The 26,766-nt window shown below is 56.0% G+C and overlaps 1 protein-coding gene across 1 annotated transcript in view; it reads right to left on the reverse strand.

Moving 5' to 3' along the window:
- Window positions 1-2,761: 2,761 nt before the first annotated feature.
- The window catches only part of TAB1 (TGF-beta activated kinase 1 (MAP3K7) binding protein 1), a 32,195-nt gene continuing 8,190 nt past the window's right edge, over window positions 2,762-26,766 (reverse strand). The window contains exons 2-11 of the mRNA XM_021687429.1: window positions 20,745-20,881; window positions 20,221-20,374; window positions 13,783-13,869; window positions 13,122-13,260; window positions 11,852-11,965; window positions 11,156-11,267; window positions 8,987-9,131; window positions 7,204-7,426; window positions 5,972-6,134; window positions 2,762-4,442 (exon numbers count right to left, since the gene is read on the reverse strand). Of these exons, the coding sequence (XP_021543104.1) occupies window positions 4,235-4,442; window positions 5,972-6,134; window positions 7,204-7,426; window positions 8,987-9,131; window positions 11,156-11,267; window positions 11,852-11,965; window positions 13,122-13,260; window positions 13,783-13,869; window positions 20,221-20,374; window positions 20,745-20,881 (1,482 nt within the window). The 3' untranslated portion in view covers window positions 2,762-4,234. The remainder of the gene's footprint in view (window positions 4,443-5,971; window positions 6,135-7,203; window positions 7,427-8,986; window positions 9,132-11,155; window positions 11,268-11,851; window positions 11,966-13,121; window positions 13,261-13,782; window positions 13,870-20,220; window positions 20,375-20,744; window positions 20,882-26,766) is intronic.

A 26,766-nucleotide genomic window follows, 5' to 3' on the forward strand; every position in this document is an offset into this window, starting at 1 on the left:
TCAGGGGAGGTCTCAGGGCTGGGGGAGAGGACGGAGCAAGCTCACGAGTGACCAGCACAGCAGGTGCTGGGAGCAGGAGGCTGCAGCTATGGAAGGTTCTTGAGCTCAGCCCTGTCTGGACCACAGGATGGCTTTGCTGAGGTAGCAAGCATAGGAGCTTGATCATGGAGGGTGTGGAGACAGTCTGGGGCTCTGGCCTTGAGGGAGTGGCCTGTCCCTGTCCCTGCCCTAGCCCACCGTGTGACCTGAGAGAACGAAGGCAAGAAGGTGCTGGACGAAACAACTGATCCACACAGTCTGGGGTCCTCTGACCTCTCTGGGGGTCTCGAATGCAGGAATGGAATCTGTGAACTGCTGTCCATATTCCTCAAGGCCAGCTGCCAGACACTGTGTCTGTCCTGGGGGAGGCCGCCCAGGCTCGTGGAAATGTCAAGTGCCCATCTTTGCTCGGGGCTGACATCACCTCTCTGTGGGAACAAAGCGCATGCTCATGCCGAGCCTGTCTGGATTGGCAGTGATCTGTGTCCTTGTTTGGTTTCAAAATAGGGGGCCCAGAAGGAAAAATCATGAAAGATGCCCTTGTTGGAAGAAACGTCGAGGAGCCCAGCGGATCCCCTCCCTCTGGGCTTTGGCTGAGACGAGGCAAGAAGCACACACCCACTCCCATGTCTGGGTTCCTAGGGGAAGCTGCCAGTACACCTGCTCCATGGGAGGCCCCGGGGGGGAACCTTCATTATACAGGACTTTAGAGTCCGTGGGGGGCGTGGGGGGAGAGGGGAGGAAATCTTGTCCATTTCCACATTGTAGGGCATTCTTACCTCTCAGAGGTATGGCGACTCAGGCCTGTCTGGCAATCTTATCAACAAGTTGGTTGTTTCCTCATTTTAGAGATGAAGAAACAGAGGCTCAGCGTGGTCAAGGAACTTGTCCAAGGTCACACAGCTCATCACTTTCATTTAACATGTATGTGAGGGCTACTGTGTGGCTGCCACTGACCTTGGGGCTGGGACCCGATGGAGTAAGGAAGACAAAGTCCCCCCCCTCACAGAGGGGTCATCTTAGTGGGTGAGAGAGGCAACACAGAGGCAACACAGATAAACAAGAAAAAATGTCAGGCAGTTTCTGTGAAGCAGATTCCACAGGGAGACAGGGCGGGATGTGGCTGGGGTGGGACCAGGGCAGGCCTGCGTCAGGATGTAGCATTTGTGCGGAGGCCTGAACGACAGGAAGGAGGCAGCCGTGTAAAGAGCCCGATCAGGTGCCTTTCCCTAGGACGTTCCAGTGGCCTGAGTGGCCCCTGACAGGTCTCACTGCTGGTGCTCAGCTGCAGGGTCAGTTTGTGAGAATTGGAGGACCAGATGAAGGCTGGACACACAAGAGAACAAATCCTCGTGAAGCTGGCCCAAGAGCGTCCATGGGGCTCCTGGTGCTGCCGGATGTCCCTGCAGCCTGCCCCGCCGCCTGTGGCCCCGGGGTAACAGCGGCTCACGAAGGCCTGCCTCATCCAGTCTGACCCAGGCCAGGTCGTCGATCAAGGCGGTGACTGAATCCCATCCTGTGAGGGGACCAGATGTCTTCGAGGGACAAGTGGACATAGGCAGCACGTGGTGGGCGGGCTTCTCAGGGAAACTGAGTGCTCTCCCCATGAGGCGGTGGCGGCGTGGCTCGGCCCAGCATACGCGTCGGCAGCCCGCCCGCCTCGTACGTAAGGGCGGGTTTGCGGGTTTTGCAGCCATGCCTGGCTGCCCTGTTCTCTTCTTGGCCTGACTCTTGCCATTTCTGGGATCCTAAGACAGACTCCTCAACTAGCTCTCTCTGCCTCACAGCTTAATCTGCCAAAAGGAACCAGGAAGCCAAACCGGTGCCCCTCTCGGCCCCAGGAGGCCGGCCCAAGTGGAGCTGCGTTGACACAAAGCCAGCTGGGCAGGGCCCTGCCCCCCAACGCCTGGGGCAAAGCAGGTGCTAGGGGAGGCCCGGCGGGGTGCTGGGGGCTGGACGGGGCCATTTGTGACAGGGAGCACGCGCACTTGTCTGCGCCTCAGTCACTCACCTGAGAGACAGTGCACCCACCGCCTCCCTCTCAGGGTGCTGGGCGGACACCAGGACTCCAGGTCTCGGGCCAGCAGTGCTCCCAAGGGCCTCTTGGGGGACAGCTGAGGTGGGCTCCACCGTTCTGCAGGTGGGGCCCTGTGCCTCGAGCCCCTTCCGAGCAGAGGGGCAGGGGCATCTGGGAGCCTCAGACGCCACCACCCAAACACTGAGCTGTGCTTTGTTAGTTCCAAGCAGACGCCCTTGTTAGTTCTGTAGAGCAGGAAGAGGCCAGTATTTGTGGACTAGTATTTGTAGAAAGTCCTCCACCCAAACAAAACCGAAATAAAGCAAAGGAACTGCCTGAATGTCCACTATCTGGTGACGGGGGAGGGTGCCGTCCCGGTGACCCGGAGCTGTCGGCCACGGCGCTGCTCACACACTGAGAGCCGGGCGCCCTGTCAGGAAAAGCAAGAGCTGCCCACGGCCCCGCCGCTGCTCACAGGGCCCGGAGGACGTGGTCTGCGGCAGAACGGTCCCCTCTCCAGATGTGGGGGGACTGGGGGGTGGGGGGGTGCCGGACACCCAGCACTGTCCCGCTGGGACGCAGGTCCCGTCAGAAGGCTGGTGCCGCCGGCTGCTGAGCAGGACCGGAGGAGGCATCCAGCCCCCCAGGCCGCTGCGACGTACCCGAGACCCGAGTAACAGCACTCTTAACACCCGATGTGTAAGACCACCTATTACTCTTTCTTTATTGCGGTAAAAAAGGGGTTCTATTTCTAGAGACGAAACAGCATCACAGCCATTCTTGGCAGAGAATTCTCTCTGTCCGCAAGCCCTTGCGACAGACTTTCAGTCTGCTCCCCTGCGGAATGGAGCTGGCCTCGAAGTGCAGGGCGGGAGACGCGGTCCTGCCCCGCACAGCGCCCGGGGCCTTGGAGCTGGCCTCCGACTGTCCAGAGGCCAGGCGCCCCGGAGGCCGCACATGGCAGCCAGTCCCTGGGGCATCGCGGGGCAGAAGCCTGGGGGCTGGGGAGCTGGGGAGGGATCCAGGGCGGCCTCCTGACTTCCACTGCACCACTGATGGTGGGAGCCGGCATGTGTGAGTGCCCTGGGCCTGCCTCGTCCTGGGCCTGCAGGAATGGCCCTGCCAGTCTCTGCCCTCCAAAGGCAGAGAAGGTGTGCTCTCGGGGCCTGGGCTGGCCCGGTCCCGTCCCCAAATGTCTGCAAGAGTGGGGCGTGTCTCTGAAGCCCCTGGTCACCCAGGGCACCTGGTATCCAAGAACCTCCTTCCCACTGTTCTTTCAAATGCGCCCCCCGCCCCGACTCTTGACCTGTTTTTTTCCTTAAAGCCGGCAGACTCATCGTCAGGGGTAAAGACGACTCTTTGTAGTGGCTCCCCAGCCTGTGGTGGTGAAGGGAAAACAACGCAGCACCAGCTCCCCCCGATCCGGGGCTTCCCCGCTCCTGGAGGAGCCTGACAAGAGCAGCCACGTCCTCACCTCTCCTGCACCCCCGTGACTGGGGAGGCCCAGCCACACCCAGCCTACCCCTCCGGTGGGCTCCAGGACCAGTGCTCCCCTTGGACCGGTCTCCCCTCGGTCCTTTTCACTTGACCTGCCCATGTAGCCACCCAGGCTCCCCACGCCTCCCTTGGACTTCCTGAACACTGACCACTGGCAACAACCTGGGGAGGCCCAGGGATGGGCGCAGGCTTCGAAGGTGCAGGTGCCCCCTGGGGCTCCACTCTGGAGGCTGAGGAAGGAAGGGGGGAACCCCCACCCAGGGCTGCAGGGGCAGAGAAAGCGGCGGCTGCCGGACCCATGGCATGCTGGGCCGCAGAACACCTCGCGCTGTGCCCCACACGGCAGGCGCCCCCCTCGCTCCCCGGCCAGCACGGCTTCTGCCCTGAGCCGTCTGTCTGAGAAACAGCAACGGTCCTGGCTGAGTCTGCCTGGGGAGGGGCCTCCAGCCCCCCGTTGCCGGTGCCGGGGGCCAGGGCCGGTGTGCAGGGCTGCTCTCCCAGAGAACGTTCTCTGCAGCACCGAGGACGGCGGGGTGCGAGCGTGGTGCAGGCTGAGGACTGGGCACTCCCTGGGCCCGCACGGCAAAGGCAGACCACAGGAAAAGGCCCATCCGGCCCCAGAGCTCTGGGCCCCCTTGTCCCCAGGCTTGGTCCTGCTCGGGCCACATCCCCCAGTTGGGGCTATGGTGCCGTCATCACACTCTGCTCGCCATGGTCCACGCTCCAGAGGCGGTAAAACTCAGCAAAGTCCACGTAAGGCTCCACACGGCCGCCCTCACCAGGCGGGAGGGAGTGCACGGGCCGGGAGCGGAAGAGGCCTCCATCCGAGCTGGAACTGCTGCTGTGTGTGTGCGTGGTGGTGGACTGCAGCGTCAGGGTCGGGCTCTGGCTGTGGGGACCAGAGGGCACAGTCAGTCAGGGACAGAGAGGCCCCTCAGGCCACGAGAGCCAGCCGGGTCGGATGTTCTCAAGGGCAGATGAAAACTCAAACGTATTTTCCAAGCTCTAGCTCTATATGGCTCCTTAAGTTAACTAGAATTTAATAGAACGGATCACTCGGTTCAAGGGCTTGATCACCACGCATCCCAGCGGCTACGGTATCGGACGCAGAACATCCATCTCCCTCAGAGCAGTGCTGAGCTAGAGGTGGTCCACTCCAGCCTCTCCAGATCCCACTGACCACAGGCAGGCAAGTGCTCTTCTCCCCGAAAACTGGCTGGGTGGGACAGGCCCCCTGTTGTCAGAGCTCCCTGGGCACCCGGCTCTGTCACAAAGCACCTCACAGCCGGGCAGTACCTGCTAGCCGGCCGCCCCACACCTAGCATTGCCCAGCACCCAGCCCTGGCCCACCCACAGCGGGGCCCACCTAACACCCAGACACAGGCCGAAGGGAAGGGCCGTTTAGGGGCCCCAGGAGCAGAGGTGCGGCAGGATGGCTGGTTCTCCCGCCTGGCCGGGGACCCCTGCTGTCCCGCTCTGCCTCTGTGGACACTGCTGGTGGTTTCCTCCGGGCAGCCCTGCACTCGGGATGCCCGCCGCTCGGCTGCCTGGCAGGCCCCTCTGGCCCCCAGCAGCAGCAGCTCTGGTGGCAATGGGGGCAGGGAGCGGGAAGGCCCCTGGGAGGCAGAGGCCGACAGCACCACTCCCTCCTGGGCGGCCCTTCCAATTGGCCACATCCTCTGAGTGGGCTGGGTGTGGCATCCCCATTATTCTGCGCAGGGCTGGAATGTGGAAACCAGATCCCCGCCTGGTGTGGTGGGGTTGAGGGGATGGACATTCCACAGAAGGGAAGGGGCTGGAGGGACACAGACCTGTGAGGCAGGTCTGCAGTGAGGAGGGGGGCCAGTCGGCTCACCCCTAGGCTCTGGGCCTCCTGCTGCCTCCGCCCCTCCCCGCTGCCTTAAACTAGACTCACTGTAAAGCTCAAATGGGACGCTTTAGTCAGAGCACCGGCTGTGACGAGCCAGCACAGGCCAAACAATGTCCCCCAAGCATGGATGCCACCGGGGAGGCTCCGAGATGGGGAGAAGATGGGAAAAGAGAAAAGAACAGGAGAACCTTCCCATTAAAAGAGAACGAATCTGTGGGACCCACGGGAAAGCGCGAAGAGCAGGCTGTCTGCATTAGAGGCCTATCTCCTCCCAGCCTGCCTCGCCCACTCTGCCTCCGAACCTCCACCCCTCCCAGGTCTGGGTTCAGTGAGCTGCTGGAACCTGCAGGGCTGCCTCCTCCTGCCTCCGGGTCTGGGGAGGACCCCCAGGGAATGGAGCTGGGGGATGTGAGAGGCACAGGACCCCAGCGCACCTCACCCAACATCACTCGACCCCAGGACTCGGCCCGTGGCCACTGCTGTCCAGGTACTGAGGGCTGTCCCAGGAGGCAGGCCTGCGGGAGGCTGGGGGCGGGGTGAGGGCTTACTTGGTGAGGGTGGGAGTGGCTTCGTCCAGGGTGGAGGCGCTGTGGGCCCCATTGAGCAGCTGGCCCTGGGAGGGCATGACAAGGGAGAGGGTCACGCTGGTCTTGCTGGTGCTCTGGGCGCTGGAGTACGGCACGGAGACGGGGTACACACGTCCTCCTGCAGCTTGGGGAGGAAGAGAGCAGTGGGCCGCAGGCAGTGGCTGAGGGCGGATCCCTGGGGTGCTGGGAACAGGGCTGCCGTGGGGCCTGCTGGGGGCAGTGTCTGAGGGGCCGAGTAGGTGGGCAGCGGCCAGGCCTGGCTCCCAACACTGCCCCTTGGGACAGTGAAGGGGTGTCTGTCTCAGGGCAGACTCTTCCAGGTGGCAGCTGGGGGAGGGGGGCTCATCTCAGCAACAAAGCACCAGTGATACTTAAAGCAGGAGGAGAGTATGCGCTGAGCTGCCTCTAGGAAAGGGTTACTGCGAGGCTTCCCGCGGTGCTCTCAGCCCAGGGGTAAGCTGAGGTTGGCCCAGCAAAAATCTGGTTGCAAAAACAAGTTAGAGAAAATCGGGTGACCCTGGTGTCCGTGGGGAAACAAATCCATTGCTTGTGTGCTAAGTCCTGCTTGTCTGAAAAAAGAAAAGGAAACACAGCCCCTAGGAATTGATGGTCTCGACACTGAGCAGTCCTGGGAGAGAAACAGAAAAGGACCAGCCCCTCTCTTCCTGAGCAACCTGATCACAGAATTACAAAGGCAGAAAATAAAGCGTCTCAGCCTCACCCCCGACAAGGCCCAGGGACAGAGCCAGGCTTCGGGGGACCCTCTGTCCACATGTGTAACCTCGCCTCCCTCTCTTCCTTCCAGAGGCTCAACTCCTCAGTAAAAGGGGGTGCCACCTGCGCCTAGGGTTTTCAGGAGGCCTGAGGGAACTCCGTGGACCCAGCAGACACCCAAGCAGTGGCGGCTACCATCCCTATTATGTGGCCTTGTGGCTTGGCAAAGCGCTTGTTCATGCACTCAGGCCTTTAGGAGGTCTGCCGGGCAGGTGCTAGGATCCTCATTTCACAGGCAAAAGGAAAAAAAAACAACAACAACAAACTCAGATCAGAAAGCTTAAAAGTCAGAGAGACCAGATTGGAACGGTTCCAAGCCAGGCCTCTGGCTCCACGTCCACTCCAGGCAGCAAGGCCCACCCCAACCCCGATCCCAGCCGGCCTCCTCAGGTGGCTCCCCGTCTACACTGCGCACATACCTGGGGCCGGGGACGGTGTGGGCTGGCTCATCTCGCCCAGTGGGTAGCCAAAGTTCCTCACCAGCAGGGTCATATCCTCGTGCCTCGGGCAGAACTTGGCACGCTCGCCACCGCTGGCAAAGGTGTCCCCATGGATGCGCTTCACCCGGTCCACCACGGCCTGGGCCACGGCATCCAGGGAAGTCTGCTTGGCGAACTCGGTGTCGATCATGGCGGCGATCTCCTGGGGGGAAGGGGGAGCAAAACCTGGTGAGGAACAGGGAGGGGGAGCCCAGGACTGCGGCCCATGACTTCAGAGCTGAATCCAGATGCTTGGGGGGCATCAGCCAAGCAGGTGAAGGAAGTCTTCACCAGCCAAGCCTGTAATCTAAGCTTTTCAAGGTATTCAGGATAATTCTTCTGGAACTTTCTCATTAGAAAAGGTGTGACCTTGTGATCTCTCCAATTGTTGGCTTCCACACCAATAAAATGGGGGATAATATCCACCTCGCTGGGTTATTAGGAGAATTAAATTGCACAGTGGATGGGAGGGCACTCTGGAGACCACGAAAAAGCCTCGTACGAATTGCTGTTATCAAGTTTCCTTTCCTGGAACAAACTTACTGTAGGCTACATTACACCATTTTTGTTAGAAATAGGGAATATAGAATGAAGACAGGCCTCAGAGAAGTCCACTATCCAGTTTACTCTAGAACCCAGCAAAAGCCACTGGATAATTCTTTGGCAAAGACCAAAAACAAGGAAAAGAAAAAAAAAAAATCACACTGACAGTAAGTTCACAAACACAAACACAAAATCCTCCACATGATGGCTGGCCTGAGTCTCTTGGAGGTAGGAGAGCTGGGGCAGGTCACAGGAGATGACCCGAGCCCGTCTGGGTTGGGCTCAGGTCCATCACTGACCGGCCGTCACCTCAGAACCTCAGGCAAGCCCCCTGAACTCCATGAGCCCCAAGTTCCCTAACTTGACGTGGCAGTGAGCCCCTGCCTCTTGGGTTACACGGCTACTGGCAGGAACGATAAGACAAAATGGATGAAAAACCTTGAACATGGGTTATCAGGTGTCAGGCACATGAGACATTTTCTTCCTAATTTTTAATTAAAAAGAGGACAAAGCAGAAAAAGTTACTTTCCTACAGGAAGCACAAATGGAAGGAGACACACAACCTGAATTCACTATCCAAGGTCAGGAAAAGGCAGCTTCCCTTCAAAATCATCCTTGAGGTGACTGTCTCGAAGCCACAGCGTTAGGGACAATTGTCTGACACGTGTGCTCTCAGCATAGGAAAATTAAGCGGCTCCCACTGGCAGGGGACCCAAGCTATCACACCTCGTCCTCACCACAATCCCACAAAGGTAGATGTTATCACCTCCTTTGTCAGAGAGGAGGAGCAAGCTGTGAGCAAGTGCAGCTCAGAGGGGAGGGGAGGGGAGGCGGAGGGAGGCTGAGGCTCATACCCTCTGGGCCCTCCTTGGACCAGGGACCTTCCCAGACACACTCCAGAGCAATATGCCCCTGGAAATTCACTTCCTGGGGCCCTGGGGACAGAGCCTGCTTCAAGCCCAGAACAAGCACAGCTTTTGGGTGGGATGGGTGTTCTCGGAGCGCTGGACATTTTCTTCCCCCAGCTTTGAACGCACAGAAGCTGTCTGGTGAGGGCATTTGAGAACCGGAGCTCTGGGTCCCTGAGCACCGTGGAGCGAGCAGGAGGGCTGGCTGGGTCCCCAGGGGAGCACGCCGCGCTGCAGGCTGGCTGGCGGCGCTCTGCCCGGGCCGGGCTCACCTGGTTGGCCTGCCCGGGCCCGTGGGCCGCCTCCAGAGCCTTGTAGAGCCCCTCCGACATCAGCACCAGGAAGCCAGTCACCCCATCCAGGGGCTGCGCACCGTGGATCTCGGGCTCCGCGATAATCGGCTTGGACTTGGCGGCACTGTGGGAAGAGAGTGTGGGGAGAGCTGTGCTTGGAAGGGTCCCAGGGGACATTTCTTCTGCTGAAGGCAAGAATCCACCCAGGATGTAAAGTAAAATGCACATGTGACAAGAAGAAAAGAAACAGGAAAGAGAAGACCAGAAAAACAGACCTGTCTTCTGAGGGTGGCTCCTAACGTAAAGCTCTGAGGGTCCGGAGAGCCAGTGGGGCCGCTGGGGTCAGGATGGTGAGGGTCGGGAGCCTGATGCTGGCCCCGGGCCCCATCCCCTGTCCACAGCCCCCGTGCGGTGGCAGGAAGGACAGCACGAGGGTAGGGATCACTTTTAGAAGCCCACTTCTCCTGGGCTCCTCCAGAAAGAGTACCCACGCATACCCCACGGCCACTCCCCGGGGGCGCGGGGACCCTTCACCGAGGGGCTAGCAGAGCCAGACGTCACAAAGCGCCAACAGGCGCGCACGCGGAGGCAAGTCTAAGACATTCCTGGCAACAGCGCTTGGAAGAGCAGAGTCTGGAAATATCCTGGGAGCCCATGAGTAGGGGCCAGCGAGCGCCGCTGCAGGCCCGCTCCGGGCCCCCGGGAGCAGTTTCAGAGAGCGCCGCCAGCCTACCCTGCGCCACGCAGGGGGGAGGACAGCATCCATTGGGAATCGAGGGGGGTGCAGGGCGCTGGAAAGGGTAGGCCAGACCCGGCGGGCGTTTTGGGAAGGGGGCTTCCCCCCGCAAACACCCCCCACACACATGCGCACAGGAGCTCCGGGGCAGGATGCGGGAGAGACCAGCAGCTTCTGGGGAAGGAGTCCAGGCTCAGGGTGGAAGGAAAACTTACTTTTCACTGTGTATCCTTGTCACTATTTGAATTGTTTTGAACCACATATGTACTTTCCAATTAAGCAAACAGAACCTCACAAATTAGAGACAAAAGTTTCCAAACTCAACTGCCTAAATCTTGTGAGAGTGAGGAGTTGTAACCATGCTTTCTAGGCCATGAGGAGTCTGGCTCTGATGCTGGGGACTCTGGTATGACCCCCCATAGCTCTCTCTGGTTGTGACGGCAACACACACCTCCCGGTCCCCCCCAACACCCCATACACCCAAACCACACCCCCACACACATACCACAACCCCCCCCACCACATACACCCACCACACACACCACACCACACCCACACATACATGCCACACCCCTCCACACACCACAAACATACACACACCCCCACCCCCCCACCCCTCCCACACACACCGCACATATATACCACACCCTTCCACACACCACAAACATACACACACCACACACACACCACACCACACACACACGCACACCCCCCTCCCCCCACATGTCTATTTTCCCAATCAATATTAAGGACGTTGCTCTGGATTCAGGATGCCTGGGTTCAAGTCCTGCCTCAGCCCCTGCTAGCCCTGTGACCAGGCAGGCTCCCTGATGTCCCTGCATCTGTTTCCTCAGATGAACATACCTTTGGGGCAACAACAGTACCCACCTCACAGGGCCCGAGTGAGGACTAAGTAAGACTGTGTGTAAAGAGCTGGGCACAGGCTTGGTACAATAATGGCCCACAATCATCACTGCTGCCCATTTGCTGCCCTGAGCCCTGGGTGGCACCTGGAAGGGAAGTGTCCTCGGAGGGCCGTGTCCACTTCGTCCTGCACCTCTGCCCCGGGCCCAGCCACAGGCAGCACGGATCAGCAGGCCTGTGGGCCGTCCCTATCCACACCTGGCAGCTCATGCCAACGCTGGTCACTCCTATCAGGCCCTGTGGCACTGGCTGCTGCCCTTGGCTTTGACTCAGCTCCAGAGCCTGACCCCTTGCCAGCCCAGCTCTATGGAACGCCCGCTCCCGGCCTGTTGGGTCTAGGGCCACACACCAACCTCTCTGGAGGAAGGAAAGTCTTATTGGGCTCTCAACTACCTCAACTGCATCTTTTTGTCCCTAGAGCCTAAAATCTGCTTCTGCCCAGACCCTCTTGGCCTTACAAACAGGGGGCAGCTAGGCCGGCTGCCTACCTGAGTAGGTCGATGTCAGTGTAGCCATATTTGACCTTGTAATCCCCGATGCGTCTGGTGCTCTCCTGCCCACAGATGATCCCCACCTGCTTGATCTTTCCTGCATCCAAACCTGCCAGAGGGAGAACAGGACAATCCCAGATCCTGTTCATCATGAAGAACGAAAAGAACCGCATACAGACATAGCCCCCAAAACAAGGCAAAGAAGACCCCCTGAACGGAAAATGAAGTCACATCAGGGCACCCTAGGGAGCAGCTCACACGGAGCACCCCAGCGTCCTCAGCGCCCAGCCCCATCAGAACGCCCCCTCCCTCAGGGCCCTGGGCAGGGAGGGAACGGCTATGCCGTGGTGGCTGTGACCTTGGGACTTCTCTGGCCTCTTAGTCTCTAGCAATCATAGTACCTACTGCATGCTCGGTACTCTTAGAAGCACTTTACATATAAGGACTCTTAACCCTCACGATGCCCTGCGGCAGGTGTTACTATGATCCTCATTACAGATGGGGAAACTGAGGCACAAAAAACTTCCAAAATTCTGAACATCACCTGCTAGTAAGGGGCAGAGCTGGGATCCAACCCCAGGCAGGCTGGTCCCAGGCCCAAGGTCACAGCCTGAGCACTTCACTCCTCTCCCTACACGGCCCCCAGAAGAGGACAGAGGGTGAGCCATGGGGGTCGGCCCCACCCTGACTCACCCAGCTGAGAGAGGCGGAAGAGCTCGTCCTCGTTCTCTGTGGTGTGGTCCACGTTCAGCTGGGTCACCTGCAGCCCGTCCACCGTGGATTTGCATAAAAGGGCACGATTTGTACCTGCAGGAGAATTTGAGAAACTGAGCCAAGTCTGCATAAGGGGAGGATACGGGGAGGAACAGACGTGTTGAGCGGAGAGAGAGAGAGAGAGAGGAGGCAGGCATCTCACACAGGGAAATCCTTGAAACGAGCAAAGAAAATAGGCTTAGGGGACGCCTGGGTGGCGCAGTCGTTAAGCGTCTGCCTTTGGCTCAGGTCATGATCCCAGGGTCCTGGGATCGAGCCCCACATCGGGCTCCCTTCTTCGCGGGAAGCCTGCTTCTCCCTCTCCCACTCCCCCTGCTTGTGTTCCCTCTCTCGCTCTCTCTGTCAAATAAATAAATAAAATCTTTAAAAAAAAAAAGAAAATAGGCTTAGACCACTGGGGTGAGTCACCAGTCAGGGCATGCTGATGATATTAAGGAATTAGGTTAAACTTTCCCAGTGTCATCCTAGGATAATTATGATTTTACTAGGAGACCTTTTCTCTAGAGAGACGTACTAAACTATTTACAAAGAGATAACATGACATGATGTCTGGGGTTCACGGGCACAAAGGGCTGGAGAAGAAATGAGACTGGTCTCGAGGAGGTGACTGTTGGGGCTGGGGGATGGGGACACGTGTGTTCACTCCGTGCTTTTCACCCTATCTTTTCACACTTTTGAGTTCTGTCCACAATGAAATCTTAAGGAAAAGAGGGACATTATCAGTGGGGTCTCTACACCACTCCTACAGTAATCTGCACCCTGTGGGTAAGACCTTGGGTTCCCAGATGGCCTCTTCTTTGCCCACAAATCCAAATATCCTTATGGCCCCTCACCCAGCCCATCTCGCCACCCCTCCTGGGATGCCGAGTGGGTCTTCCACAGCCAGGCAACCTCTTCCAGAAGAGGAAGCCACTGAGGTGACCCAGAGAGGGGACACAACTCGCCCATAGCCAGTTGGGGCAGAGCGGGGACGACAGCCGGGAGGCCTGCCTCCTAGCCGGTACCGCTAACTCCCCGCACTGGGACTGGGGCATTCCTGTGCAGAAATAGGGAAACGGACCCCGGGGCCTCAGGAGACACGGGCTGGAGGGCTTACATGTCTGGGAAGCAGACTGCCCAAAGAACACACAGACCTTGAGGCTGATCTCTCGCCCAGCACTCCCCGCCCTGGGACAGGTAGGCGGCTCACCGACATTGGCGACGTAGAGCTTGTTGTTGAGCAGGACCGCCACGACAGCCATGGCTCCTCCCGAAATCTCCCTCTCCAGTACCTTGAGTCTTTCGAGGATCTTCTGATACTGAGGAGGCAGCTGGTGCTGAGGGACACCCTACAGGCCATCATCAGGGGTCAGAGCAGGCTGGGTCCTCGGAGACCATCTCACCAGCTGTCCCTCCCTTAAAAGGCAAGGATCCGAGGGCCTGGCCAGGATGAAGCTGCACTGCAGCTTAAGGGCAGGCTTCTCGCAGGAAGGCCAGACATGACCTTACTCGTCCCGTCGGTTCTGGAAGTGCTGGTGGCTGATGTGGGCGGGTAGGTGATGAGGGCTATGGACAGGTTCAGGTCGAGGACTGAGCTGGAAGGGCCTTTTCTCACATCCTTCACTGCCCACCCCCATGCCGAGCCCGAGTGAAGCTGCCCAGAGTGGGCCAGGGAGGCCCCTCGGCGGGGGGGCGGGGGGCTCTGCAAACGTACTGTTGCCCAGTCCCTCAGTCAGGAACTGTCCCCCTAATTCCTGCCTCTCTGGCCCAGTCATGTCAATGGCTGGGGAGTGACATGGCAGGTAAGTCCCTGCTCCTCACAAAGCTGGGCCCTGGGGTGCTTCCCTGCGGGAGCAGGCTGGGAAGATTACCTCTGGCAGCTGGGACTGGAGGCTCGCCTTCTCAGCCAACGCGTCATCGATGGACTCCAGGAAGCTCCTTTCCACCACATCGAAGGCCTGGAGGCACAGAGGACAGGGAGGGGTGTCAGGGAAAAGGCCAGTTCAAAATACCATTGTCACCAGATACTGAAATGTCTATTAATAGTGACAAATTCTGGGGGTGCCTGGGTGGCTCAGGTCATGATTCCAGGGTCCCAGGATCGAGCCCCACATCTCCCTCCTCAGCGGGGAGCCTGCTTCTCTCTCTGCCCCTCCCTCCTACTCTGCTCTCTCTTGCTATCTCTCTCTCTCTCTCAAATAAATAAAATCTTAAAAAAAATAGTGACAAATTCTGTACGAACTGCAGGTCATCACGTGGTAGGGGCTTCACATGTGGTACTGCAAGGCCTGTGGTTGCCACAGAGCCGTGCTGGACAGAGACGTCAGCCCCATGGGGCTGGAGCCTTCTAGATAGCACTGCAGAGACCAGAGAGGCAGGAGCCTGCGGAGAGGTTCCGAGCAAGGCTTGGAATCAGGCCACCTGGGGTGAATCCCAGCTCTACCACTTGTCCGCCGGGCAGTCTCCATCTCATCCACGAAGGAGACCAGCGCTGCTCTGGGGGGGGGACTGAGATAATCCACCCTGCGCACCCAGCACCTGGCTCAGCGGGAGCCAAGGGCAATGACACCTCGTATCATCACTACATCCTGCCGGTCAATTGCCCGTCAGCCGGTCACACTGCTGCCTTTCAGGGGGTAGAGGGGTGGGGGAACCAGCCGAGAATCACTGGCGCGGGGCCCTGAGGCCATGAAGGCCCTCTGGCCCAGGTGCTGAGGCTGGAAAATGGCCGGGAACACTGTTTTCGAGGAATAGGAGTCCATCCTTCTCAACGAAAACTAAGTGCCTCTGGACGTGCTTCCAAAAAGAGATACCAGGAGGAAAACCTCCAGAACATCAGCAAGCAGAAAGCAGAACTGGCCAGTGAGTCCCAGCAAACCCGAAGTGAGGCGGCAAGGCCCAGGGCTGCTTGCAGCCCCAAGAGGCTGAGAACCTAAGCCTCACCTGGATGAAAGGGACCATCCTAAATTACCGTTCCTACCAGAGCTCAGCCCTCTCCCACCACACCCGTTTGTCCAAGGTACATCCCTGACGCCCCTCTCCCCAGGAAGATCCCTCCAGAGCCCACCCTGCCACTCATGGGGAAGGACTGCAGCTGGCTGCCTGGTCCTGGACTCTGGGGATGTGGAGAGCCCCTGTGTGACGGGAACAACTTTTGAGAAAAACAACTTTGCCTTTGAGTGGCTGCCTACATGTCTGACAGGGTGACAACCCTGCTCCTAATCAGAGTCTGGACACTTAGATAATGGCCTGAGCTCAGGAGTCCCACCAAAAATTCCTGCTTCGCAGTTCCTGGGGCACCTTTTAAAATAACCACGTAGAGTTAAGGCTATGAAAAGTAGTGACCTCCACCCCAACCACCTTGTTAGTAACAGGTGCTTGCCACCCTGCTCTTTATCTCGTGCTGGCTCCTGACCTGGGAGGGAGGACTGTCCACCCACCCACCCCCGCTCAATGGCGCCCTCTTGCTTCTGGGATCTGTAAGTAATAATAAATCTGTGGCATGTGGGATTGCACTTTCGGTCATAACAGTCCTGTGGGTCACCCGTCCCCAGAGGGGGTGCCTGGAGGCTGAGGGAGCCACCTGCCAACCTCATGACATCGTCTTTATACAATATACCTGCTCTGGCTTCCCAGCACAACTGGTGACAAGGACGGGATTGGGGGTAGGGGCAGTCTGTCCTACATGATGCCTGGGAGCTGTGAATGGCTCGCTAACTTCCTCCCCCAGACTGATCAGGTTCTCCGGGAAGGGACCACTGCTTGCTGGCCGTCCGCGGTGTCGCCTGGCACTACGCCGGGTGCTGCTACAAATGCCCACCCTAAACTGTTCGTGCTGTGAAAGGTCAGGCTCCCCTGCAGAGACCGGCCAGCAAGCCCCGATCTGAGGCAGATGTTTCCCATTCGTCTCTGAACGAGACCCCACTGGGTGTCTGGTCTGGAGGTGACTGGTTATAATCACAGGTGAAAGTCGAGCCCCAGTGAGCTAACCAGGACAGTAGGGTTCTGCCTCTTTCCCCGCAGGGGCGCAGGCTACACGGCCCCCGGGAGCTAAGGAGAGTTCCCCTAGATTAGTGCCGGAAAAGGAGGCTGGCTGCTGGGGCCGTTGTGTCGGTGGTCAGGGCTGGCCGCTGAGCTTGGGCGGCCAGCCCTAACTGGTGGCACAAACAACTCCACCAGGGGCATCAGGCACCCCGGGTCAGCGCCTTCTCTGTTGCTGTGTTCCCTGCTGTCACAAATCATCCCCCGACCCCAGAGGATGCTGGGAGTCCCGCCCCAGCGTGCTACAGCAGAACGAACCCTCACTAAAAGCAGGGCCCCTGAGCACACGCTATCAGCTCCTCCCCAGTCCCCAGAGGCTGCAAAACTACTAGGCTCTTGGAAAGCTCTGCTGAAACAGCCCGGGCCTTCCTGAGCGCCGTGGTGTAACAGGCCCAGCTGTTGCTGCTACGTTCCCGGGGCCGCGGGGCCTTCCCGGACACATTGGTGAGCGCTGCACCAGAGAAGCCGCCTCCCCGGACGAATACCGGGCCACCCCAGAGCCGGAGGCGGCGGCACGAGTCGGGAAGGAGACACCCTCCATCCCAGGTGTTCCTGGCTACCTTCCATCGCACCACAACGTCCAATGATGACCAGCGTGGCCCGGAAATGGAGACCGGTAACTACACCAGGCTGGCAATGCAAGATCTTCTAGAAACATTTGTTCAAAGTGGGGAGAAGGGTGCTGACTGACTCTTACGGGACTTTGAACTGGCTCCGAGCTGCTCTTTGCAGCGGCTGAGATGGGTCAGTTTGGGTTAGCCTGGCCAACAACTCTAAAATTCATAATTGGTTAAAAAAGCAAAACAAACCACCCAAGGTACTAAGGACCCATTTTATTAGAGACACCCTAGAGGACCCCCGGACTTGGCGCCACAGGGCCTCCAAAGGTGTCAAGCCACAAAGGCAGGAGACAGACAAAATCAAAAAGGCGGTGGGCTCTGAGGAAGAGATCCCCTAAGCCTCGGGAGCCCTCGGAGATAAGGAGGAAGGTGCTCCGCCTCTCCTGACTCAGATTTAAGCCCAAATCTTGTTTGCCCCTAGAGCCAGGAACCCAATGGAGGGGCCCTAGGGGATACGGAGGCTTCTGGGCCCCTTCTGGGTACCCACGGAGGGGTGGCCTGCAACCCTCCTGAGATGACCCATAGGCCCCTCTGGGTAGCTCCGGAGATCAAGGACCCTTCATGACTTGCTCTCAAGACGGCCAGGACCCAAGTTAGAGGTCTTTGCTTAGGTGCTGTGGATGCTGTCACCTCCTGGCATGCCCCAGCCCCAACAGCAGGACCTGGATCCCGGGCCCTGACCTCTGAGAGGGGCAGCTGCCCAAGCCCCTGCCCCAGGGACCCAGCCGTCCTCTGGGGCCTGTCCCTCCTCCAGGAGACAACCATCCGTATACTTCTCTAATTACCCACTGGGACACATAAAGACATAAAGACATTTTACTGCTCTTGTGGACGCTTCCTGGGAACCCCTCCCCACATCAGTGAGGGGCACCCTTTAAATGATAAGGCGTAACAGGCAAGATATAGAAGGCGTTCAACCTCCATGGGATGGGATCCACCTGCAACACAGAGGTGGGGCTATTGCCCCACATAAAATTCAAGGGCCTTAATTGGTCCTGTAAAGGCTGGGAAATTCCAGTCGAGGTTAAACACTAACTGTGAACTATTCAACCTCCCACCACACTACGGCAAGCCCGCCACGCCCTGTGTCTCCTCACACTTCGGAGGCAACACACACCACACTCTCCTCCATTCTTGATCCAGGCACCAGCAAAGCAGGGAGAAGCTCCACAGCGAGTTTGAGCTTGAAAGCCTGCTGGCTCGGGGCACCTGGGTGGCTCAGTCAGTTCAACGTCTGCCTTCAGCTCAGGTCATGATCCCGGGGTCCTGGGATCGAGCCTCACGTCGGGCTCCCTGCTCAGCAGGAGCCTGCTTCTCCCTCTCCCTCTGCCGCTCCCCCTGCTTGTGCTCGCTCGCTCTCTGTCTCTCGCTCTCTTGGTCAAATAAAGAAATAAAATCTTAAAAAAAAAAAAAAGAAAGCAAGTCCGCTGGCTCAAAGGTCAACTCATCAAGCCCGCTCCCTTGTTCCCTCGGCTCCTTCATCCAGGTGGCCTAGGCGTCCTGGGGACGACGGACTAACCACGGCCCCTCCTGGCTGCCTGTGGGCTTCCGGCCCAGACGGCTGCACGCCCTCGGAACCTCGGATTCTGGCTCCTTCATGGGCTGTTAGCAACCGAGGCCCTCACGGACTGGGGCTGCCCTACTCACTTTCCTCATGATATCAGAGATCAGGGACGGCTCCCGGCAGTGGCTCGACACCGCTACGGAGGGCAATTTGCCACAGCGGAAAGGGTCCCTTGGGGAACGGGCTAAACTCAGCAGGGCAGGTATTTCCCAACTGCAGGAGGATGCGGCTTCCACGCTCCTCAGCCACCTGCCCACGGACCTTGGGGAAGCGGTGACAGAGCCACCACTGCCTGAGGCCCCGGCGAGCTGGGACAGTGAAGGGGGTCCGTGCGCCTCATGGATGGCAGCACCCCTACCGACTGTGGCAAGGCGGGGTCGGCTCGGCCCGCTCAGGACAAATGGCTGCACCATGCACGGCTGCCCACGACAAGCCTCTCGTCCATATTTTTACCGACTCACGGGCAGCTGCTCACAGGCTGGCGGTTTGGTCAGGCCAATGGCAGTGGGGTGACTTTCACAGGCAAGGCCGACCCATCGGGGCTGTTCCAGTTTGGAGGGCACCAGGGTGGCGAAGGTCACCCGCACTCGAGCACACGCAAACACTAGCACACCAGGGGCTGTCTCTAACCTCCAGGTGGATTCCCTTGCCTGAATCCCAGTCACCACCCATTTGGGGCTCTCAAGCACAACCCTCCACTCCGAGGACAACTCCACCAGCTCTCCGACCCTCCGCTCCACTGTTCCATACTCCTTCCCTGGCCTAATGGGCCCCTCTGGTCTGCTATCCCTTCCAGTCTTGGGGGAGCTGTGACCACAAGGGCCTGAGCTCCAGAAGGGGCACTGTGCCCCTGCAGTGCTTGCAAAATGCACTGTTTTGAATTGCAAATTATGCTCCCAAACCAAAGGCCGGAAACTGCCATTCTTTGGGCCTGTGAGGGGACAAACCTCTTAGCTGCTGGCCAGTTGAATTCACTGGGCCACTTCCTCCATCGGTGGGCACGACTCACTGCACTGTTACAAGTGTGGTACTGTACTGACTTACGGCCCGTACACCCACCTGGAACACCTCTGTGGGGCAGCAGTCTTTCTAAGTGCAACCTACCGCCAGCAAGGCCTCCTGACGCCATGACTTAGATCCTCAGATCCAGGATCTCCTGTTACTGTCCACATGACATAGCACTGGGCTCTCCAACAGGACCTCCATGAACTTGCACCTCGATCACAGGCCTCTGGCATTGCTGAATGCCACAGTGGGCTTTTAAAATCTTTGCTCCTTAGGACGCCACCTGGCTCAGTCAGAAGAGCATGTGACTCTTGATCATGGGGTTGTAAGTTCAAGCCTCACGCCCCACGTTGCGTGTAGAGGTTACTTTAAAAAAAATAAAATCGGGGCGCCTGGGTGGCTCAGTTGTTGGGCGTCTGCCTTCAGCTCGGGTCACGATCCCAGGGTCCTGGGATCGAGCCCTGCATCTGGCTCCCTGCTCAGCGGGAAGCCTGCTTCTCCCTCTCCCACTCCCCCTGCTTGTGTTCCCTCTCTCGTTGTGTGTCTCTCTGTCAAATAAATAAATAAAATCTTTTAAAAATAAATAAATAAAATAAAATCTTTTGGGGCGCCTGAGTGGCTCAATCAGTTAAACATCTGCCCTTGGCTCAGGTCATGATCTCAGGGTCCTGGGATTGAGTCCCACATTGGACTCTCTGCTCAGCAGGGAGTCTGTTTCTCCCTCTCCCTCTGTGCCCTCTCTCTCAAATAAATAAATAAAATCTTTAAAAATAAATAAAATAAAATCTTTAAATAAATAAAATAAAATAAAATAAAAATAAAATCCTTGCTCCTTAAGTTACAGGGCAGTAAAGAGCTCCTAATCTTCCTCACTGCCCGGGGCCCTTACCACTTTAAATTCTAGGCCCCACAGCCATTACACTCCTCACACCCTGCCACCGGGAAAGGCTCCCAGAGCGGGTTCCTCTGCGGGAGAAGGAGCCGGCAGCATCTTCAGACCAAGCCTAGCTAACCTAGCACTTTGCAGTTGCCAGGCTGAGCTCCTGGGGGACCCGCTCAGCCAGGCCGAGCATCCCTACCTGCAGCAGCACGCGCCGCACGTCCGCCTCGGTGTGCTCGGCGCTGAGCTGGCCCAGCAGGAGCTCGGCAGACAGCCGCTGGGCCACGAAGCTGGTCACTCGGTTGCCATCATAGCCATTGAAGACCCCATACAGGAAGCAGTTGTTCTCACTCCTGCCAGAGGGGGGGGGGGGAGCAGCTTGAGGCGGGGGGCGTACAGACGAGTGACACCAGTTCCCAAGGGGAGGGGACGAGGGCCAGGATTGTGGGAGACCAAAGACACAGCAGCGGGGGCTTCAGCTGCCCACCTGAGTCTCCCCACATTGACCTTCCTTCCCCGCGGGCACAGCCTTCTGGGACACTTCCCGCCCCCACGGTAGCAGGCCCTGGGTGGGTGTGAGGGCCAGCTGTGCAAGGGCCAGCAGCAGGTGCCACCTCCCACATCTCAGTGGCGAGCCCCATTTGAGAGAGGTGCAAAACTGTGGCTTTTTCTTGCCCACAAACCTGCTTCCCGTGCCCAGGGGGACACTGCCCGCATGCTCACCTGAACTTGAGCCAGCTGTCCTCCGGTGGGTGGCTTTCGGTGCCCTTGCCTTCGGCAGAGTAGCTGCGGTTGGAGGCCGAACCAACGCCAGAGAGGTGGCAGAGCGGCAGGTCATCTGTCCAGCTTGGTTGCTGTTCCTGAGAAGGACACCAGGAGACCGCGAAGCGTCACCTTCTCCCCCAGGACAGAGCCCTCGCCTTCTTCCCTAACAAAAACTAGTAGCCCCAGAGCCCCGTGGACAAGGTTCCACTTCCTCCTGGAAAACAATGCTTGTACGAACAAACACCTACAGAAGGGTCTGCATGTTTTTATGGGTAGTCCACAATGTCTTTCTCCAGGAAACGTAGAAAAGCCTAGAGCTCCCAAATTCAAGGCCCAGCAGTGGTTTCCAAGCATGAGCTGGGTTACAAAACATGAGACACACGGGTGCAGCAAACTCTTGGTAGAAAGCTCTTTGGTAGCTCCCCACCTCTCGCCGCTGTGGCTCTTACACCAGCCCCTCGGGCACTGGTTCTAACTGGAGGTCTCCAGGCCCAGCCCCCAGAGTGGCCGATTCTGGTGGGGCCCTGGATACCAGCAACAGCAGATCCTCCAGGTGACTGATTCAGGCGGCCCGGATGGCACTGGAGAAATGGCCTTTGCGAGCGAGCCTCCGACATGCCGCATGCCGCTGGGGCCTCTGCCCCTGCTCCCTGCTCTGCTCCGGTGACCTCTTCCATCTGCTCCGTGCCACATCCTTCTCCACCAGTACAAGGCCCCCAGCACCGCACTCTTTTCCCTCTGCGTGAACAGACTCCTTATCCTTGTCTAGCAATTCTCCATGCCTTCGGGACTCTGGCTCAGCAGTCACCGCCTCCAGGAGGTCTTCCTTCAGGAAGACCACCCCACCCCCAGCCGGGGCTTGATTGACAGCCCTCCCATGCACTCCTACTACACCCGGCTCCCTCACTCCGGACTGCCTGTGTCTGACTGCCATTCTACCCCATGGATCTCAAACCAGACTGCCCAGTATCATCACCATGGAGCTTAGAACCTTACACACGCGCAGGTGCACACACACAGCTGTCCAGGCCTGGCCCAAACACAGATTCTGAACTGCCTAAATCTCCTCACAGTTCATTCTGAGCGTCTGCATTTTTTAAGCCCCAGAAACAACTCTGACGCAGGGCCCAGGTGCAATCCACTGCTTCTCACTGAGAGCCTCCCCAGAGCCGCCCCTACCCAAGTGTCAGCCCAGTTCACAGGGGCATTCCCAGGACCACCGGGCTGAACTACAGGAAACCGAAACAACTGGGAGAATCAAAAGTCACCTGCAAGGAGGACAAAGTTTGCATCAGATGCTGTACTGAAATATTAAACAGGCATGGCTATTGTGTGCGATTGCTCGCAAGGTAGCAGAGCCTTCAAAGAAGGCTGTGAAAACCACTTCGATGGGCTTTTGCAGTCAGGTATGTAAAAGGCCTGTGGTGGGCTGCCTGGGTGGCTCAGTTGGTTAAGCGACTGCCTTCGGCTCAGGTCATGATCCTGGAGTCCCTGGATCGAGTCCCGCATCGGGCTCCCTGCTCGGCAGGGAGTCTGCTTCTCCCTCTGACCCTCCCCCCTCTCATGTGCTCTCTCTCTCATTCCCTCTCTCAAATAAATAAATAAAATCTTTAAAAAAAAAAAAAAAGGCCTGTGGTTAGCTTGTGACCCTTGTGTCACCCCTCTGTAGCCACACCCTCCCCTAGCCCTGTGCTAGGCCACTACGTTGTCTTCTCAGTAACATCTTTGGTGAGGGGCACCTGGGTGGCTCAGTCGTTAAGCGTCTGCTCAGGTCATGATCCCAGGGTCCTGGGATCGAGCCCCGCATCGGGCTCCCTGCTCTGCAGGAAGCCTGCTTCTCCCTCTCCCACTCCCCCTGCTTGTGTTCCCTCTCTCGCTGTCTCTCTGTCAAATAAATAAATAAAATCTTAAAAAAAAATATCTTCGGTGAAATTAGGCAGTACATGACTTTTTTTCTTTTTATTGTGATAAAACACATATAGCAAAATTCACCATCTTAACCATTTTTAAGGGTATAGTTCAGGGGTACTAAATATTCAGTGTTGTGCAGCCAGCCCCACCATCCATCCCCATGGCTCTTTCCATCTTGTAAAACTGAAACTCTGTCCCCATTGAACATTAACTCCCCCTCCCCAGCCCCTGGCACCCACCACTCCGCTCCAGGTCTCGAAGGGCATAACCTTTTGAGACGGGCTCCTCTCACTCAGCACCATGCCTCAAAGCTACCCACCACAAGTTGCTGTGGCAGCAAGTTTGTCCCCTCATCACAGAGTTTTCCATCAGATGGATGCAGAAGCCCATCCGCTCATCCACTCAAGGGCATCTGGGCTGTTTCCAGTTTGGGGCAATTATGGAGAGCCAGTATGAACAGTCACGGGCAGGTTTTCGTGTGAACATGACCTTTCACATCTCTAGAGGAGGGATGAGATGGCTGTCTAATTTTGTAAGAAATGGCCAACTGTTTCCCAAAGTGGTGTACCATTTGCGCTCCCGCCAATAAATGCACAAGGAGAGTTCCAGGGGCTCCACATCCTCACCACTGTAGGGTCTCCTTTGTTAAATGGAGACATTCCAGGAAGTGGGTAGTGCTAGCTCATCAGGGCTTTGATCTGCATTTCCCTGGTGGCTAATAATGGTGTTAAGCATCTTTTCATGTGCTTCTTTGCCATCGCCACATCTTTGGTGAAGTGTCTGTTTTAAGTCTTATGCCCATTTTTTTTTCTTATGTCCATTTTTTAATTGGGTTGTTTTTTCACCTGTCGAGTTCTGAGAGCTCTTTATGTTTTTGGATAAAGTCCTTTGTTGGACATGTGATTTGCAAATATTTCTTCCCAGCCCGTACCTTGTTGTTTCTTTCTTTTTTTTTTGCAAGATTTATTTACTCAGAGAGAGAGAGAGAGAGAACAAGCAGGGGAGGGGCAGAGGGAGAGAATCTTTTAAGCAGACTCCCCACTGAGTGGGGAGCCCGACTCAGGGCTCGATCCCACAACCCATGAGATCATGACCTGAGCTGAAACCAAGAGTCAGAGCTTAACCGACTGAGCCACCCAGGTGCCCCTGTAGCTTGTTATTTTATTTGCTTATTGGTATCTTTTGCAGGCCAAGAGTTTTTAGTTTTGACGAAATCCATTTTATCAGCTTTTTCTCTCACGGTGCATGCTTTCGTGTTCTGGTAACTGTCTGCCTGGCCCCAGCCACAGAGACCTAAGTTTTTCTTCTGATAGTTTCACAGTTTCACATTTAGACCTGTGATCCATTTGGGGTTAATCTCTGTATAAGGCAGGAAGTTTAGGTCTAAGGTTTTTTTTTGTTTCACATATGGATATCCAATTGTTCCAACACCATTTGTTGAAAAGACTGCCCTTTCTCCATTAAATTATCTCTGCACCTCTTTCAAAAAAAATTAACTGGCCGTCCTTGTGTCGGTCTATCTCTGTCCTCCACTCTGTTCCATGGATCCATGTGTCCATCCCTCCACCAATTCCACGCTCCTGCTTACCATAGCTTGATAAATCTATATTTAAAATCTCTATTATCAAATCTACATTTTATTTATAATCTATATTATACAATTGGGTAGTGGGTTGCCTCTAACTTCATTCTTTTTCAAAATTATTTCAGTCATCTTAGTTCCTTTGCTTTCTCTATAAATTTTAAAATTAGCTTGTCTATATCTACAAGAAAATCTTGCTGGGATTTTGACTGGAACTGTTTACAGATCAATTTGAGATCTGAGATCTTCACTGTGCTGAATCTTGCAATTCATCAACATGGTGTGTCTTTAATCTTACGTCTTTTCTTTTTTAAGATTTTATTTATTTATCTGACAGAGAGAGAGACAGCGAGGGAGGGAACACAAGCAGGGGGACTGGGAGAGGGAGAAGCAGGCTTCCCACCGAGCAGAGAGCCCGATGCGGGGCCTAATCCCAGGGCCCTGGGATCATGACCTGAGCCGACGGCAGACGGTTAACAACTGAGCCACCCAGGCGCCCCTAATCTTACTTACTTCTTTATAAGACTTATTCACAAGATGTCACCACAAGGTCTGAAAAACCACTAATGCCTATTAGTAGCCTTCGAAAACAGAAAATATGACCGAAACCTAGCCGTGGAAAAGAAACAGCAACAAGAGCTGAAATTCTGCTCAGCTTCTGAGGACACCAGGTATGTAGGGCATGTGTTTCCTCTCTCGCTGTGTCTGTCAAATAAATAAAATCTTAAAAAAAAAAAAAGATTTTATTTATTTATTTGAGAGAGTGAGCGAGCGAGAGAGAGAGAGCACACGAGCAGCAGGCAGAGGGAGAGGGAGAAGCAGGCTCCCCGCTAAGCAAGGAGCCCGATTTAGGGTTTGATACCAGGACCCTGGGATCATGACCTGAGCTGAAGGCAGACGCTCAACGGACTGAGCCACCCAGGCGCCCCTCTAGCTGGAATCCTGACCTGTCTCATTTGAAAGCAGTATAAATGTCTCTCTTAATATAAATGCGAACTACCTTAATTAAGTCTTGGAATTCACATGACATTATGCAATTAGAGTACATTTAACTAATACAAACACGTATTCAATAAACATTTACTGGGCATTTACAAAAGGCTGGCATTATTCTAGGTGCTGGAGCCACAGTGCAGAAAATGACTGAGGGTCCTTGTTTGAAGCCTCCTTTCTAGTCAAAGAGAAACCTCAAACATGTAAATACTATAAATAAAGCTATTTCAGACAGGGATATGTGCCATATAATATATATAATTAGGGTAAGGGGACAGACAGTGATGGTGAGGGCTCTTTTAGATGAAATGGTCAGAAGAGGCGACCTCTGAGCCAGACCCAAATGATTATGGAGCAGTGACCATTTCAGAAAAGTGGGAAAGGAGCCTTCTAGGCAGAGGAAACAGCATGTGCAAAGACCCTGAAGTGGAAAAGTAAGTGTGTGAGGTTTAAGGAGGTCCAAGAAGGCCAGCGTGGCCTCTGCAGTGACCAGAGGGGAAAGTGGCTTGCTACGGTGTTCATACATGTGTACCTGGGTGGGAACAGGGTAAGGCTTTCCATGCCACTGAAAAGAGTTCACTGCCAAGGAATTAATTATTTTTCAATGAACTGCTTTGTGCCAATTATCCCTTAGGTCTTAGATCTGATTAATGTACCACCACTGTCAGAGACCTCACAAAGGCAACCTGGCAAATAAGTTTCTAAAAGAAGTTCTTTTTTCTAGGGTCTGTCTCTTGCCTCCAACTCAAATGAGATTAAGCATGACATTAAGCACAAAAGCATCTCCCTAGTCAGGTGTGTCCCACGTCCTCCTCCTGAACAGACGGGTCAAGAGACCAATATTCAGCACCCCAAAGTATCACAGCTATTTTAAAGCATGGCAGAAGGGGCACCTGGGTGGCTCAGTCGGTTACGCGGTTAAGGGTCCTAGGATCGAGCCCCGCATCGGGCTCCCTGCTCAGTGGAGAGCCTGCTTCTCCCTCTCCCTCTACTGCTCCCCCTGCTTGTGTGCTCTCTCTCTGTCAAATGAATAAATAAATCTTTTAAAATAAAGCACAGCAACAATAAAAAAAAATAAAAAAAAAAAAAGCACAGCAACAGATGTTTACACTTTCTAAAGTATAGAAAGTAATTAACTTAATCACTGTCTGTGATTAAAGATGAGATTAAGACGGATTGAACTTGTCCTCGAATAGAAGATGAACAATACAGATGTGTCGTCCTGGATGCAAAACCTGCATTGGCGCTGCAACCGGGGTGCTTCCTCTGCCGTTGCCTACCTCTCACAAGGGACAGGCACAGGCTTCTAGGGACTCGAATCCTTCCAACAAATTCATACTTTCCAGCAAAAAATAAATATTACCCAAGCAACTTATGGGCCCACTTGACATTGAGATAGGCTACAAAAAACACTAAGGAAAGAGTCTTTTACAAGGAAGGAAGGAAACAAACTGGAACAGATGACCGAGGAACTGGCCGCGTCCGCATTTCAGG

The sequence above is a fragment of the Neomonachus schauinslandi genome, chromosome 5 (genome assembly GCF_002201575.2).
Source record: "Neomonachus schauinslandi chromosome 5, ASM220157v2, whole genome shotgun sequence".
Classification (NCBI taxonomy): domain Eukaryota; kingdom Metazoa; phylum Chordata; class Mammalia; order Carnivora; family Phocidae; genus Neomonachus; species Neomonachus schauinslandi.